The sequence below is a fragment of the Lissotriton helveticus genome, chromosome 2_1 (genome assembly GCF_964261635.1).
Source record: "Lissotriton helveticus chromosome 2_1, aLisHel1.1, whole genome shotgun sequence".
Classification (NCBI taxonomy): domain Eukaryota; kingdom Metazoa; phylum Chordata; class Amphibia; order Caudata; family Salamandridae; genus Lissotriton; species Lissotriton helveticus.
The window spans coordinates 1,526,328,416-1,526,342,967 of record NC_136059.1 but is presented as its reverse complement, the minus strand read 5'-3'; the positions used below and the strand labels follow the sequence as shown (position 1 = coordinate 1,526,342,967).

At 51.9% G+C, this 14,552-nt stretch overlaps 1 protein-coding gene across 1 annotated transcript in view; it reads left to right on the top strand.

Moving 5' to 3' along the window:
• Nucleotides 1-14,552, top strand: part of LOC144818763 (uncharacterized) — a 157,901-nt gene that overhangs the window by 111,502 nt on the left and 31,847 nt on the right. Inside the window, exons 4-5 of the mRNA XM_078676491.1 lie at nucleotides 8,871-8,978; nucleotides 9,702-9,815. Coding sequence (XP_078532617.1) covers nucleotides 8,871-8,978; nucleotides 9,702-9,815 — 222 coding nt within the window. The remainder of the gene's footprint in view (nucleotides 1-8,870; nucleotides 8,979-9,701; nucleotides 9,816-14,552) is intronic.

Sequence of the window (14,552 nt, the reverse complement as noted above, 5' to 3'; positions counted from 1 at the left end):
CTTGCCCATTGCTCCCTAGGTGGAATCCCATATCCTGACCCCCGTTGACGGGTGGTGGACGAGTGCTGCCCTGCGTTGTTTGGCCTCCTGGCCCCCTTGACCCACTGGTATCGTGTTGCCTCTGTGCCGCGGGGGGCGCCTGCCATCCCTGACTTAGACCGGATCGGGGGGGCCCTCCTTGTTTGGCTGGACTGGGGGTGCGCACTTTGAGTCACACGAACTTGAGCTGCTCACCATGATGGGCCGCGCGGGTCGGAGTTCCAAGACCTCCCAACCCAATACGATCGTCCAATACACCACCCCCCGCCATCCACCGCAGAGGAGCAGACGGGCCCTGACGACAGGGGTGAGGAGCCGTCGGAACCGTCCAGAGCTGACCTCCTAAAGGCTATTCAGGGTTCCCATGCGGCCCTGGAACACCAGATTGAGACAGTCTCCATAGATGTCAACCTCCTGAGAACGGACCTTCGCAACGTCGCGGACAAGGTCTCGGATGCGGAAGGCAATATCACTCAGCTGCAGGGGGAGGTCGCTTCCCTACAAAAGTCACTTGCCCAGCTCTCCTCTACTACCCGGGCACTAGAAAGGCGCGCTGAGGACGCGGAGGGACGGGCGCGTCGGAGCAACATACGAGTACTGGGAGTACCGGAACGACTGGAGGCGGGGAACCCTGAGCGGTTCCTAGAGACCTGGATCCGTGAGCACTTGTGTCCGACTGGATTGTCCAACGTCTTCATTGTGGAACGGGCGCACAGAGCCTTGGTGCCCCCTCCGAGACCGGGAGAGGCTCCTAGAGCCATCATTGCGAAAATTTTGAATTACAAAGACCGCGACTGTATCCTCAAGGCGGCGAGGGAGACGGGGCCCCACATGATAGAGAACTGTCGCATCTCCATATACCCGGATTATACCCAACAAGTGCAGGAGCAGAGGAAATCCTACTTGGGGGTTAAACAAAAACTCCGCGATATGCAGCTTCAGTACATGCTCCTGTATCCTGCCAAGCTGAAGGTGCTTGCCCAGGGCCGGGCACATTTCTTTGAGACGCCTGCGGAGGTCTGGGAATGGCTGGAGATCAGAGGGGATGACCTGCCCCCGGGAGAACGAGGGGGCTCCCGTGACACTTGGGGTACCAGGCCGCAGAGACGGCGTCGTGGTAGGAGAAATCGTCGCTCCAGGTCCCGGAGCTCCCCTGAGGCTCGGCCCACGGTGGGTCCGGATGGAGCCATCCTCATGAATACCTCGCCGACGAGGGCTGGCTCGAGCCCGTCGGGGGCGGCTGCTCCTGGCGACATCCTGGTACCGGACACTTTGCAGGACATACTGCTGGACACGGCCCCTACGGCCCCGGTGGTCCCCGAGACTGCCGCATCGGCGCAGGAGTCGGAATGATCCTTGTTTAAACTACTGTGGCACTTTTATGTGTTTACTCTCGGGTGAGCGGGGCTCCTCTCACCTGTGAACCTATGGCCCGTAGCGGTCCAACATTGTCGCCGGGACCTTCCGCCCTCTGGTCGGTACCTTGAGATTTAATTTGGGTCATGTGTGCTATGGGTGCTCTGAAGTGGACTTCACTATTGTCGTGTTTACCTTACTGTTGCGACTGGGGTGACGCCAGGGTGTTCTTCTCAGATACCTTGGTCTTTTGGGGAGCTGGGTGGTTGGGTGGGTGGGGTTGTATTGCTTTGTGTGAGTGAGTGTGGGATGTGTGGTGTGGGGTGGCTGTGCACGTCCTGGCACTGGCGGGGGAAGGGCGGGGTGGCGTTTTTGGTTGTTGCTATCCTATTGCTCGTGGGTGGTGGGGAGGAGGGTGTTCTTGCAAAAGTTTCATGTTTTGGGGTTGTTGGGGGGTGGGGTTGGGATTGTGAAATGGATGACATTGACACTATGTGCGTATTGGTTCCGATTTGTGGGAAGCTTGACCTCAAAGCTGCATCCCTGGAGTTAAAAGTGGCATGGGTCGCTTGGAGGTGGTCTGAATTGCGCCTACACTGTAGCCCGTCTGGGCGTAAACATTGGCCGTGGGATTTAAGTTTTTAACATGGAACGTGCGTGGCTTGGGCACATGCACCAAGAGACACAGGGTCCTCACCTTCCTTAAACGCCATGGGGTTTCGATTGCCTGTTTACAGGAGACACACCTGGATGATGAAGGCGCACAACGCCTAGCTAGGAAGTGGAGGGGCCAGGTTTTCCATTCCTCATACTCTTCATATGCTAGGGGGGTTCTTATTTGGGTGGCCCCAGGGATACCCTGTGCTGTTCAATATATCGACGCTGATATTGAAGGCAGGTACATATTGGCGAGAATCAAATTAGATGACAAAGACCTCCTACTTCTGAATACATATGCCCCGAATATTGATGACCCGGCGTTCTTTTCCCAGATGCAAGATGTTGTGGCTCCAGGTTTAGACGCGCCCCTCCTCTGGTTCGTGGATTTTAATTGCGTGTTGCACCATGAGCTGGACCGTCACCCGCCCAGAGTGGGCACTAAGCCCCGCATGACGGCGCGCTTACGAGAAGTGATGCACAATCTTGGGGCAACGGACGTGTGGCGTACTTGCCACCCCACACAGAAGCTTTACACATGCTATACTCCGACACACGGTACACACAGTCGGCTAGACCGGGTCCTCGCCGCTAACCTTCCTTCCTCACTCGTATTGACGGTCACACACCAAGCCCGATATCTGTCGGATCATGCCCCGGTTACGTGCGTGGCGCAATGGCCTGATCGAGCATCGCGGCCGCGCACGTTGCGACTGCCGCCTGATCTGCTCCAGGATCAGGTGGCCAGAGACCATGTGGCTACATCGCTCTCTGACTACTTGGAACTCAAGTGGACGGGGAATGACCTGTCCTACTCCACCCGATGGGAGGCTCTTAAGGCAGTCGTACGTGGGGCGTGTATGGGCTTATCATACGGGGTCAGGAAGCAGTTGCTCTCTGACTTGCGAACCGCGGAGGATGTACGCCGGCGCGCCCAATCCCAGCCTGCTCCGAACGCGTTAGATCAACAGGCGGAGGGCCTTGCCCTGGTATCCATCCACGACGTATTGACGCGACTTGATAAATTTACGCTAGGCCAATATAGGCAACGTCTACACCGTGAAGGGGACAAGTCGGGCCGAATGTTGGCCTGGATTCTTCGTCGGGAGTTCACGCCTGAACGAATCGTGGCCCTACGGAACCCCAGTGGCACTATGGTCCACTCGGAGGCGGATGTTCTTACAGTCCTTCGCAGTCATCTGCAAATTGTGTATGCCGCTGATCCGTCCATATCGGCGGACGCCTACCAGTCGTATCTTGAGGGCCTCCACCTACGGACCCTGCCGGAATCTGTCGCGAAGGAACTCGATATTAAGCTGACGCTGGGTGAGGTTGCTGCGGCGATAGCCGCCCTCCCCCGAGCCAGGACACCTGGGGGAGATGGATACCTGGCTGAGTTTTACCAGGCCTTTGGAGATATCCTGGCCCCCCCACTCTTACAAGTCTATAACGAGGCTCTGCATACTGGCGACCTCCCGCCTTCCATGAATCAGGGTGAGGTGTGTATGATCTTGAAGCCGGGTGGTGAAAAAACGGACCCCGCAGCTTATCGGCCTATCACATTGATCAACTCGGATGCAAAAATCCTTACTAAAATGCTGGCCAATCGCCTGGCCCCGCACATGTCCCACCTCGTCCATCCCGACCAGTGCGGCTTCATACCGGGCCGCAATACGGCGATGAATCTGCGCCGCCTAAACCACATTCTGCATGAGGTGCGAGGACGTGAGGGTCCCTGCGTGCTGGTCTCTGTTGACCTGGCCAAAGCCTTTGATACGGTGCATTGGGATTATCTTTTCCACGTGCTCCTGAAAATGGGGTTCGGCCCTGGATTTTGCAACTGGATCTGGATACTCTACAAGGCGCCCCGTGCCTCGGTGCGACTGGGGTCGGCCCGATCCGATGAATGGTCATTGGGGAGAGGTACCCGACAGGGTTGCCCCCTCTCCCCCCTCTTATTCGCTCTTGCCATTGAGCCCCTCGCAGTTGCTGCCCGTAGGGATCTGCAGGACTGGGGCATAGTGGTGGGGGATACTACGAATGTTATTTCGCTTTACGCGGATGATGCGCTCTTTTACTTGACTTCCCCGGTGGAGGCCCTCGCCGTCTTAATGAGGCTATTGGACCACTTTGGTGCGGCCTCTGGGCTGCGTATGAATGTCAACAAGTCTCTGGTGTTTCCTTTGACGGACGCTGTCCCGGTCCCAGACGTGGATCACCAATATTCCGGCCTCAGATGTGAACGGGTGGCGTTTCGGTACTTGGGTATTCAAGTGGCGGCTTCTGACGACGCCCTCCTGGCGCACAATATAGACAAAATCCTCGCAGCCCTCGGTAAATCCATTGCCTTCTGGAATACACTTCCCCTCTCCCTCATGGGGCGGCTGGCAGTCGCCAAGATGGTGATGCTCCCCAGAGTCCTTTATGTGTTGCAGAATACTCTGTGTCCGCTGCCGCCCCGAGTGTTCCGTACCCTGAACTCGCTTCTCACTTCCCTACTCTGGGCGGGTGGACGAAGCAGGGTCGCACTGCACACGGTGACGAGGTGCTGGGACGAAGGTGGTCTCAAGGCCTCAAGATTTGACTTGTACTACTACGCGGCACAGCTTCTCCCGGCCGCCCGGTGGTTTGCTGACCACGAGAACTGGGAGCTGGCACTACTTGCAGGCGTGGCTCCTGCAAAGGACCTACAGGAGGCCTTGATGCAGGGTCGGGGCGCCGACGATTCCCTGCCCTATGTGGTGAGGCATACGGCCGACATTTGGCAGCGCTTCGTTGAGAAGATTCTGCGACGCGCGCCGTTCCATAGGGAGCTCCCACTTTGGATCCTGGCCCCGGTACTCGCACTGGAGAAGAATATGTCTTTTAGGGAATGGCGCTCGGGTGGCTGCGAGACCCTGGCGGATCTCTACCCAGATGACTCCTTTGTGTCGTTTGAGAGAGCCAGGGACTCCTTTAATCTTGTGGAGGGCCAATACCTACACTATGGAGGTCTTAGGGAGGTGGCCAGGTCGACGTGGCCCCCATTCCCAGAGGCGCCCCAGCTCACTCATACGCTGGACGTCATCTTGTCGTGTGGGAGAGGTAGGCGCCTGATTTCCCTCCTTTACTCCGCCATGCGTTGAGACTCGACTCCCCCGTTAGCGCTGGCCTTGGCGGCATGGGAGGCGGATCTGGGAATAGAATTGGACCCGGCTCAGAGGAAGCGGATTGGATTGTTGGCTCGTAAAGTGTCTTGCAATGCCCGCTTTAAACTTATACACTTTAATTTTGTTCACCGTGCTTACATGACACCTGTCTTCCCCCATCGAATATCGTCAGATAGACGTCACAATTGCCCTAGGTGTGGGATGGCGAGGGCGGGGTTCTTACACTTAGCGTGGGAATGTCCATTGTTCCAGGATTTTTGGCGTAGGGTGGTGGTATTCATTACCCGTACCACCCATATTAAATTGCAGCTGGACCCACTTCCCTGCCTGCTAGCATTAGTGCCTAAGCCAAAGAAGAAAGGTCTGTCTTATAAACTGCTGCAACTTCTGTTGGTGTTGGCAAGGAGGCGGGTGGCCATTACCTGGATGGGTCAGAGGGCGCCTGAATTTCCTCATTGGCTGCGAGATGTCAAGGAATGGACCTTGGCGGAGGAGACACACATGCAGCGCTCTCGCAGAGACGAGAAACTCCAGGATGACTTACTCACCTGGAGAACTATGTGTATGGAAGGGATGAGGGAGGATGACTCAGACGCCACTAGCGCTGAGCTGTTTTCCTCTGCGTCCTCGGAGTCTGGTGAGGGTGAGGGGGAGGAGGGGGGCCTAGAGTGAGGTGTCTGAGCAGGTGCAGCGCCCCCTGGTAGTCACGCCACTGTTCCTTGACAGCTATGTTTGGATTAGATGAGATTCCCTGTAGGCCACATAACATTATAGTGACTGCGCCCTAGCTGGCCCTTGTATATTTCTCCTTCTATGTTCGGACCTGCACTAAAATGTCATCTATGGGGTAGTTCGTTATAGTTCACGTGGGTATGTAGTGTAGGAATGCAACACAAGAAAAATGGCGTAGACATTGACACTGTTTATTGCTCTTTGAGGCACAATTGCACTTTCTCCCTCTTCATATGTATGTTTACCCCTGCGCCGCCCTGCCTCCGGGATGTGGGCCATACACGGCTGTGTATTGATTCTGGGACTTCTTGTTCCTGCTGTTTACATGTGACCTGAGTCGATGATTGTATATTTTGTGCCTTCTTCTTATCTTCGCCACAATAAAAACAATTTATAAAAAAAAAAAAAAAGTTGGTTGGAAGTACCAGAAGATTTGGGATTCCTATCCTTTGGAACCAGTTGTTTGGAGCGAATATTAGATGGTCCACCAGCTGCATGGACCCTGGATACTGGTGGATCATTCCCCTGGGGCTTTGGGTTGCTTTTAGAGGACGTAGAGGCCATTTGAACAGCCTGTTCCTGTACTAGTTTTTTTAAGAAGGATTGAGTTAGCTGTTATAAGGGACTCTAAACTGTCAATTTTAAGGCTCATGAGTCTTGTTCTCTCGAGTACTGGCAACAGGAGTTTCTTAAATAGAACCTCCATACGTGTCAGTAGGTCGATGTCACAATTACTCATATTAACTATGCCCATACCTGGAGCACCAAGAGGGGTGGTTTCTAAGCTAATAAGTGATTGGGGTAGTAATACATCTCCAGTTAGTAAACAAGTATTACTTGCAGGTAGTGATGGGCAAGAGGTTTTTTGAACCTTAGACGGTCCCCCTTTCTGGCGTCCCTTGTTGCGCTTCCTTTTGCAGGCACTCCCACATCGACTTAGCTTAGTATATATGTTTAACACTCAGTAACTTTTAGAAAACACTCAGAATCACTGAATGATGTCATTTGAGATGTATTGCGTGTCATCGACTATGGCATGAGTAATGTAATATGTGTGAGGTCATAAGCATTGCATTGCAGGGGCGTAAGTTACAGTTAGCTCAGGTAACAACAACTGCTGAACTTCTCTAGTTTTATATGAGTGAAATGTGAGCCTAACTATAAGTCTATTTTAGCTTTGTTTTTTCCAGTGAATTTGTAAGTCTTTTTAAATTCTATTTCCTAACTATAACTTCCCTGTAACCTTTGTTTTTTCAGAGAATTTTTTTTTAATATATATATTTATGCAAAACAGAAGGAGGGAACTCTGGGTAGATCTCAAGTTTAGGTGTAAAGCAGCTCCTGTTAGAGCACTCTCAACACCAGCGACACTCTAGATCTGCTCACCTCGAATGTCTGCTTTTCTATCAAAGTCTTTAAGCATAGGATTAGCACAGTGCCATCCACACTGAGATAGAAAAGGACAAAGTATTTTGCCATTTCTACAGCACAGTCTTTAAGCATAGGACTAGCACAGTGCTGTCCTTGCCGAGCTGTAAAATGACAAAAGCCATTTATCACTCCAGGCACAGTATTACAGCTTTGAATTGGTAAAATACCAACTCAAGTCAACCTGAAATGAGTACAAGCAACCCCTGACACAGTGTTTCCCTCTAATTACAGCTCTTCGGCGAGGTATAGCTTTGTCCAGACCCAAGGGAGCACCCAGTATAAGTCAAAACAAAACCTTTTCAGGCATATAGTGACGCATAAATTATGCAAAACAGAAGGAGAGAACTCTGGGTAGTTCTCAAGTTTAGGTGGAAAGCAGCTCCTGTTAGAGCACTCTCAACACCAGCGACCCTCTAGATCTGCTCCCCTGAAATGTCTGCTTTTCTATCAAAGTCTTTAAGCATAGGATTTGCACAGTGCCATCCACGCCGAGATAGAAAAGGACAAAGTCTTGTGCCATTTCTACAGCAAAGTCTTTAAGAATAGGACTAGCACAGTGCTGTCCTTGCCGAGCTGTAAAATGACAAAAGCCATTTATCCCTCCAAGCACAGTATTACAGCTTTGAATTGGTAAAATACCAACTCAAGCCAACCTGAAATGAGTAAAAGCAACCCCATACACAGTGTTGTGCTCTAATTAGAGCTCTTCACAGAGGTGTAGCTTTGTCCATACCCGAGGGAGTACCCAGTATAACTCAAAACAAAACTTTTTCGGGCATAGAGTGATGCATAAATTATGCAAAAAAGAAGCTTGTAGTGAAAGGATTAGGCAAGGGGTGCCTTAACTGTTACCACCGCTGCTGGGTGGGCTAGTGAGCCAGAGACTTGGTAGAGTAAATAATTACAAATGTCCTCATCCAAGTCAGTCGGGACGCCAAGAGAGAGCTCCAGGAATTGTGCTTGAAACGAAGAACACGCTGGACATATTGATTATCTCCATATTTCGCCTACCAGATAGTAGGTGCTCATACACCTTGTCTCAAATGTCTCAATACTATGCAACCAATAAATTAATTGCATTACAGCGCTATGTAGTGGCCTTCTTTTATACTTGCCTTTGCTGTATTATATAAGGTTTGGTCTCAAATTTGCTTAAGACCATAGGTGTCTTTAACACTTATGAGACTATTTGAACCACTGTTTATCGAACAATGTTTTACCCCAGGTTCTCGAAAATTGTTGGGTTCCCTTGTTTCATAACATATATTAAACAAAGTGAATGGCATAGGCCTGATCTGAGAAAATATTTAATAATTGTATTGCTTTTACTTTGTGTAAAATTGCCTTAGTTAGGAAGCTTGCTTCTCCAACACAAAGCAATTCATCAAGTTTGGGTGTAATGCCGGAGAGAAGTAAGTGGACATTGTACAGAATAATCTGGTATAAAAAGTAATACAATGTTTTATTTGAACATGTACAAAATGTATTTCTGCCTTTTTTTAACAGATGACACAAGTTCCAGTACTGTGTTCAGTATAAATAGAGATGACAGACTTCATCTGCAAACATCTTGGAACACAGAAGCAGGAAAAGCAACCAGTCGACACAGTACAGGTGAGGAAGAAGCAAGGCTGGACTGGAATCCAAAACCAGCCCTTACAAAAAGATTCAAACCAGACCCAAACTGCAGGAAGCCATTACTACAACGGGGACATGGGGCAATGGTTGAGTCACGAGATTCTGTTTTACTCTGAAACCAGCACCCTCACCTACAGCTTCTAAGGGAAATTCCAGAGTGCCTGAATGGCCAGCCCTGCCCATGGAAGAAGAGATTGTTTTATCCTTATTATTCCAAAGTAAAACTCTTAACCCACAGAAAACCATTTGCCCTACGAAAGTACCAAAGGGAGATTACCATGGAGACTGCTGTATGCTGTAGGTGGTATCAGTGTTCAAAAAGCACATATTTCCATAGGCACTCACAAAAGTTCATTTTTAAAATTTTCCATATTTTTTATTGCCATTTAAACGCCTTGTAAGTGGGTATTATTACTTTGGCAAATAAAACTCTCGCCTTCTTCACCCCCCCCCCCCTCTAATTGCCCACTATCCCAAAAGCTTTAGGTCTAATTATATATTAGTATGTCCTTTCCCTATGCAAAGCTCATTTTAAAAAATCTAGAAGTGTCGAATATGTGCCCTGCACAGAATTTAGGTCCTGTAGTTCTAAACTTTTTTTTTATATGATTCGCCTATCCTCGACCAAAAGTTTATCAAAAGCCCTGAGCTTAACATGTGCACAATTGCATGCTCTAACCAGTTTAATCTGTTTTACAGGGCATCCTATTGTGAGCAATGACCTTGGTTTGAGGAAAGAAGACAAGCCAGTTCCAGTTTTTTTTGATCATCTTGGAGAAGAAATTCAAGGAAGCCCCACTGACCCCAGTGCAGGTAAATTACAAATGCTCTGGAGTTTTTTATGATCCCCACATTGGTTAACAAGTGGCCCTCTTGTCAGCAGATTTAGAGCCTGAATTACACTTTGGTAGACAGAAGTAAATCTGTCGGTATAGCATAGTACTTTACTCCCACAATAGCGAGGGACCTCTGCCTGCCATATTTAGAGATGTACGCCGGTCCAGCAGACATGTCTTAACAATGGCGGTACTTTCCATCGAACTTTTACCAAAGCAGGATTTTGTTTTCGGAAATACAAAAAACAATGACTCCTGCCCCCTCCCCCACCACACAAACACACACACACAAAGAAGTGTTGTCTTCCGTATTTTGGGGTAATTTTTTTAGTTTTCACTGCCAAGTTTTACTTAGCGGTAAGGGACAGTGAAAACTGGGCCATTCAACCCTCCACTCTACATCAGGACGGCAAACCTCCGACTCCGTCGGGCTGTTGGGGGAGTATGTCAGTGATGAAATAATCTTTATTGCTGACATACTTAAGGTCCACCCATCTGTAAATTAAGTGGACTGGCCTTCAGTTTGCCCATTGCAATGGAGTATCCTTTCCGCCAAGCTCTAAATTAGCCCCTTAGAGTGCTGTAAAGTTAGCTTTCTGCCACTCATTTGTGGGTTGGCCCTTCTTTGCCATCTGTCCCAAGTTTTGTGTAGAGGAAAATATTGTAATTTTCTCTGCACATAAAACATCTTCCAGAGAACTTATATTGCTTCTTCCTGACAGATTGTGATCTGTTACTCTCTGTTGAATTGCTTTACAAACCAGTTTACTTATGTGTCACTTACTATGTTTTAATGTTTCTTGTGTTCAAAAATGCCACCTACAAACTCCTGATAAGGGTAAATAAATAGATCAGACCTGGCAATCAAATTGTTTTTCAATCTTTGTCAATATTTATTAAACCCAATCTGAAAGAGACACGTTTGTGATAGATTCCTTACCTTAGAATATCCCCAGGCGTCAGACTGGATCCGGAACTTTTTTGCGTAGCAGTACCCATGCGCGTTGGTAGGCGTCATCCGCAGCTCCGCGTCAGTCGTCTGCGTCGTGGGCGCCGTGATTATGTCGTCGGAGTACTTAGACGCCGCCTCCGCGCGCTGACGTCAGTTCTTCTTTTTTCCACGCCAGCAAGCGCAGATCCGGAAAAAGTTGTACCCTAGTCAATTTTTGACTAACTTTTTACGATCCTTTTTGATCTACTTTGAAGTCTCTCGACTCCGACGGTGCTGGTACGGATGCCTGGGTTCAAGCCCTGCGCCGACTGCAACCGACTGATGTCGGTTACCGACCCCCATCGCCGGTGCCTGCACTGTCTAGGCCTGGACCACGACGACAAGTCCTGCTCCGACTGCCGGGCCCTGACGTCTACAGCTAGACGGGAGCCGTCCCGTAAGTGACTCGAGCTTCGGCAGTCCGCCCCGCGCCGCTCGAGGTCCCGGTCCGAAAGGAGGTTGAGGGACCGGTCGCGGGGCCGGAGTCACCACAGTTCCGGGAGTCGTCATCGGTCTTCGGGCTCGAAGTCCTCAGGTAAGAGGCACAAGAAGTCGAAGAGGCACCATCGCTCTTCTGACTCCCCCTGACGCTCGCGCGCCGCGGCCGGAGGTTCGGGCGACACCGCCCATGCGGCTCCATCGGAGCCGCAGGTGTCGCGGCCTGCTCCATACCAACCGGTCCCTGGGCAGAACGCGACGCTGGGGGAGATTGATGACTTCCGCATGGCCATGAGGTCTGCTCCTCCATCGGGTTCCGCGGCGCCTCCGGGCCAAGCGGCCCCGACTGGGTGCTTGCACGGGCCAGATGCTTCGGCCCCGGCGTCGTCGGGTGCTTCGGCGACGTCGGCGACTTCGGTCCCGATGCCGCAGGGCCCCACCACTGGATCCGGATCCGGGTCGCCGCCGGTCGACCTCACGACCTCGCCAGTGCCGACCCCAACGGTGTCGCCCCCGGCGCCGTCCCAGGACAACGCCGTCCCTGGTCCTGCCCTCGATTCGGGTCGGAGCGGCGCCGCTCGGCGCCGTATACGACGCCGATGGGAGATTTTTACTTCTACGACCCAGCCCCATCCTTTGAGCCTGAGTACCAGGCGATGGGTGACAAGGGGGATTGGGAGGGGTCTGAGGACTGGACAGGAGAGTTTGGGGAGGCCAGTGGTCTGGACACTTCGCCCGACACTGGTTTTGTCTCCCCTCCTAGCGTGGCTACGGAGGAGGGGGCTGCTTATAGTTTGGTGCTGATGAGGGCGGCCAAGGCCTTGGGCCTTGAGCTCCCTGTCGCGGCCGTGAGGACTAACCTCCTCACTGGGGTCCTTAAACCGCAGTCAAGCTCGGCCGAGCGTCTGCTGCCGGTTAATGAGGCCTTATCAGACGTTCTTCTGGGCACTTGGTCCGAGCCCGCTACAGTTCAGCCTGTGGATAGGAACTTGGCCAAGCGCCACCGCCCGGCTCTGGGCGACCCTTGTTTTCTGTCTACCCACCCCACTCCCGAGAGCCTGGTCATTCAGGCCTCTAATTCCCAGACCGCATTCTTGTCGGCTCCCCCCGACCGGGAATCCAAGAGGTACGAGCAATACGGGAAGAAAGTATTCTCCTCCCTAAGTTTAGGGTTGCGGTCCGTCAACACCACATGCCTCTTGGGCCACACCTCTCTCTGCGGGACACGGTCGTGGACGTGCTGCCAGAATGTCCAATGTAGGTCCGGGCTAAACTCGGCCAAGCCCTTATGGAGGGTCGGGATGAGGCGCGTTATTCCATCCAGTGTGGGCTGGACACTACTGACTCACTGGGCAGAGCGATGGCAACGACGGTGGCGATTCGTCGCCACACCTGGTTGAGATCTGCCAACTTCTCGGCTGATGTCCAGAACACACTTATGGACATGCCGTTCGATGGCCGTCTCCTCCTTGGCGACAAGGCAGACCATGAGCTTGAGCGCTTTAAGGACTCCAGGTCTACGGCCAAGTCCTTGGGCCTCTCGGCCCCGCGCCAGTAAACGGCTGCCTTTCGCTCCTTTCGTCGCCAAGGAAGGGGCGCCCCCACACGTCCTGCCAGCCACGGGCTGCAGACTACCATCCAGCGTGGTGGCGGACGTGGAAACCGCCGTGGCTGCGGTTGGGGACAACGGCGAGGCCAGTCCACACCTACCCCTGCAGCAGCCGCCTCAAAACCCTCCTAGTCCGTGCTTTCAGGCCCATGTGAACGCCAGTGGGGGCAGGGTTCACCATCACTACCACCACTGGCGCACTGTCACTTCGGACAGGTGGGTGCTGCAAATCGTCCGAAGGGGCTACTCCCTCCCCTTCGAGGCGTCCCCTCCAGCCATGCCACCGCAGTACCACCGCGTGTCGGGGGACCACTTGAGACTTCTACAAGAGGAAATTACGGCCCTCTTGGCCAAGGGGGCCATCGAGCACGTTCCTTTTATTTATTTATTTATTTATTTATTTATTTATTTAAAGAGTTTTATATAGCGTTGGCTAGACCCGAAGGTATCAGAGTGCTTTACATGAGAATCAACAATGTAACAGAAAAAGATCAACAATTACATAATATATCAAAAATAGGCAATACAATTAGGAGAGGTGAGAAAGGAGAGAGAAAAGTAGTGGATGGGGCAGGGGAGGTGAGAAAGGGTGGATGAGGGAAGAGACGACAGGTGAGACGAAGTCTGTCTAAAGACTGACTGGGTAGGTGACGTCCAAGGAGCGAATCCCCGGCCTGTCTCCCCTATAGCTAAACCAGGTAGCTCCATCGGGCATCAGACAAAATAGTTCAGTCTCTCAATACATTGAGAGAGGAGAGAAGGAGAGACATAAATCGAGGGAGGATGCGGGAGGATACGACAGGAGAGAAGAAAGGAAGTCTGTCTAAAGTCCGACTGGGTAGGTGACATCCAAGGAGGGAATCCCCGACCTGTCTCCCCTATAGCTAAACCAGGTAGCTCCATCGGGCATCAGACAAAATAGCTAGGTCTCAATTTACGAGGTAAAGTTCACAGATAAACAGGGTGGGGACTAAGGGCCAGGACAGGTGAGGGCAAAGGTCAGTAGCAGGAAAGTGGAGAAGTGTAGAGCGGGGAGGGGTAGGGGAGGAGGGAGATAAGGTCAGGAGAGACCCAGGAGGGTTTGTTGCGGCCATCATTTTAGGCAGGTATAGGCAGTATTTCAGGAGCAATCACTGTGTGGGGTGACTACATTGCAGCTTTGTTGTCTTTCGTGTCCTTGTAGGCTCTGAAAACTCGCTGCATACCACTGTTTTTTGGGCTTGGCCACTGTATTAGTGTTGGCCTCTTTACATGCTTTGTGCCACACTGCCAGGTTCCATGTCATGCCATGCACCTTCTCTGTCGCTGGTTCACAACCCATTGGCTAAGTCTCTCGGCAGTGTGAGGGGGTGGGGGGGCCCAGCGCTAATCCCCCGAACTAAGGTCCCTGTTGGACGGCTGTTGCGCTCCCCGTTCCTCTCAACAGCTCTCAGTGCCCGTCTTGATGTTTTCACGGTGATCGCCGGTCCTTCCTCTCTCCGCCGTCCTCCTTAAACTTCACCGATCAGGGACCTATCTCCTCAGCGGCACCTGCTCTCTATGCACAGCGCTTCACTGCCCACGCACCAACCCCAGTGTGGGGGATAGTTCAGTGTTGGTTGCGGTGCTGGCGCAGTCTCTAAAGGGCAGTAGGAGTGCAAGTGCTATGCAAAGTATCCCTCATCCCTGTCGGGCCT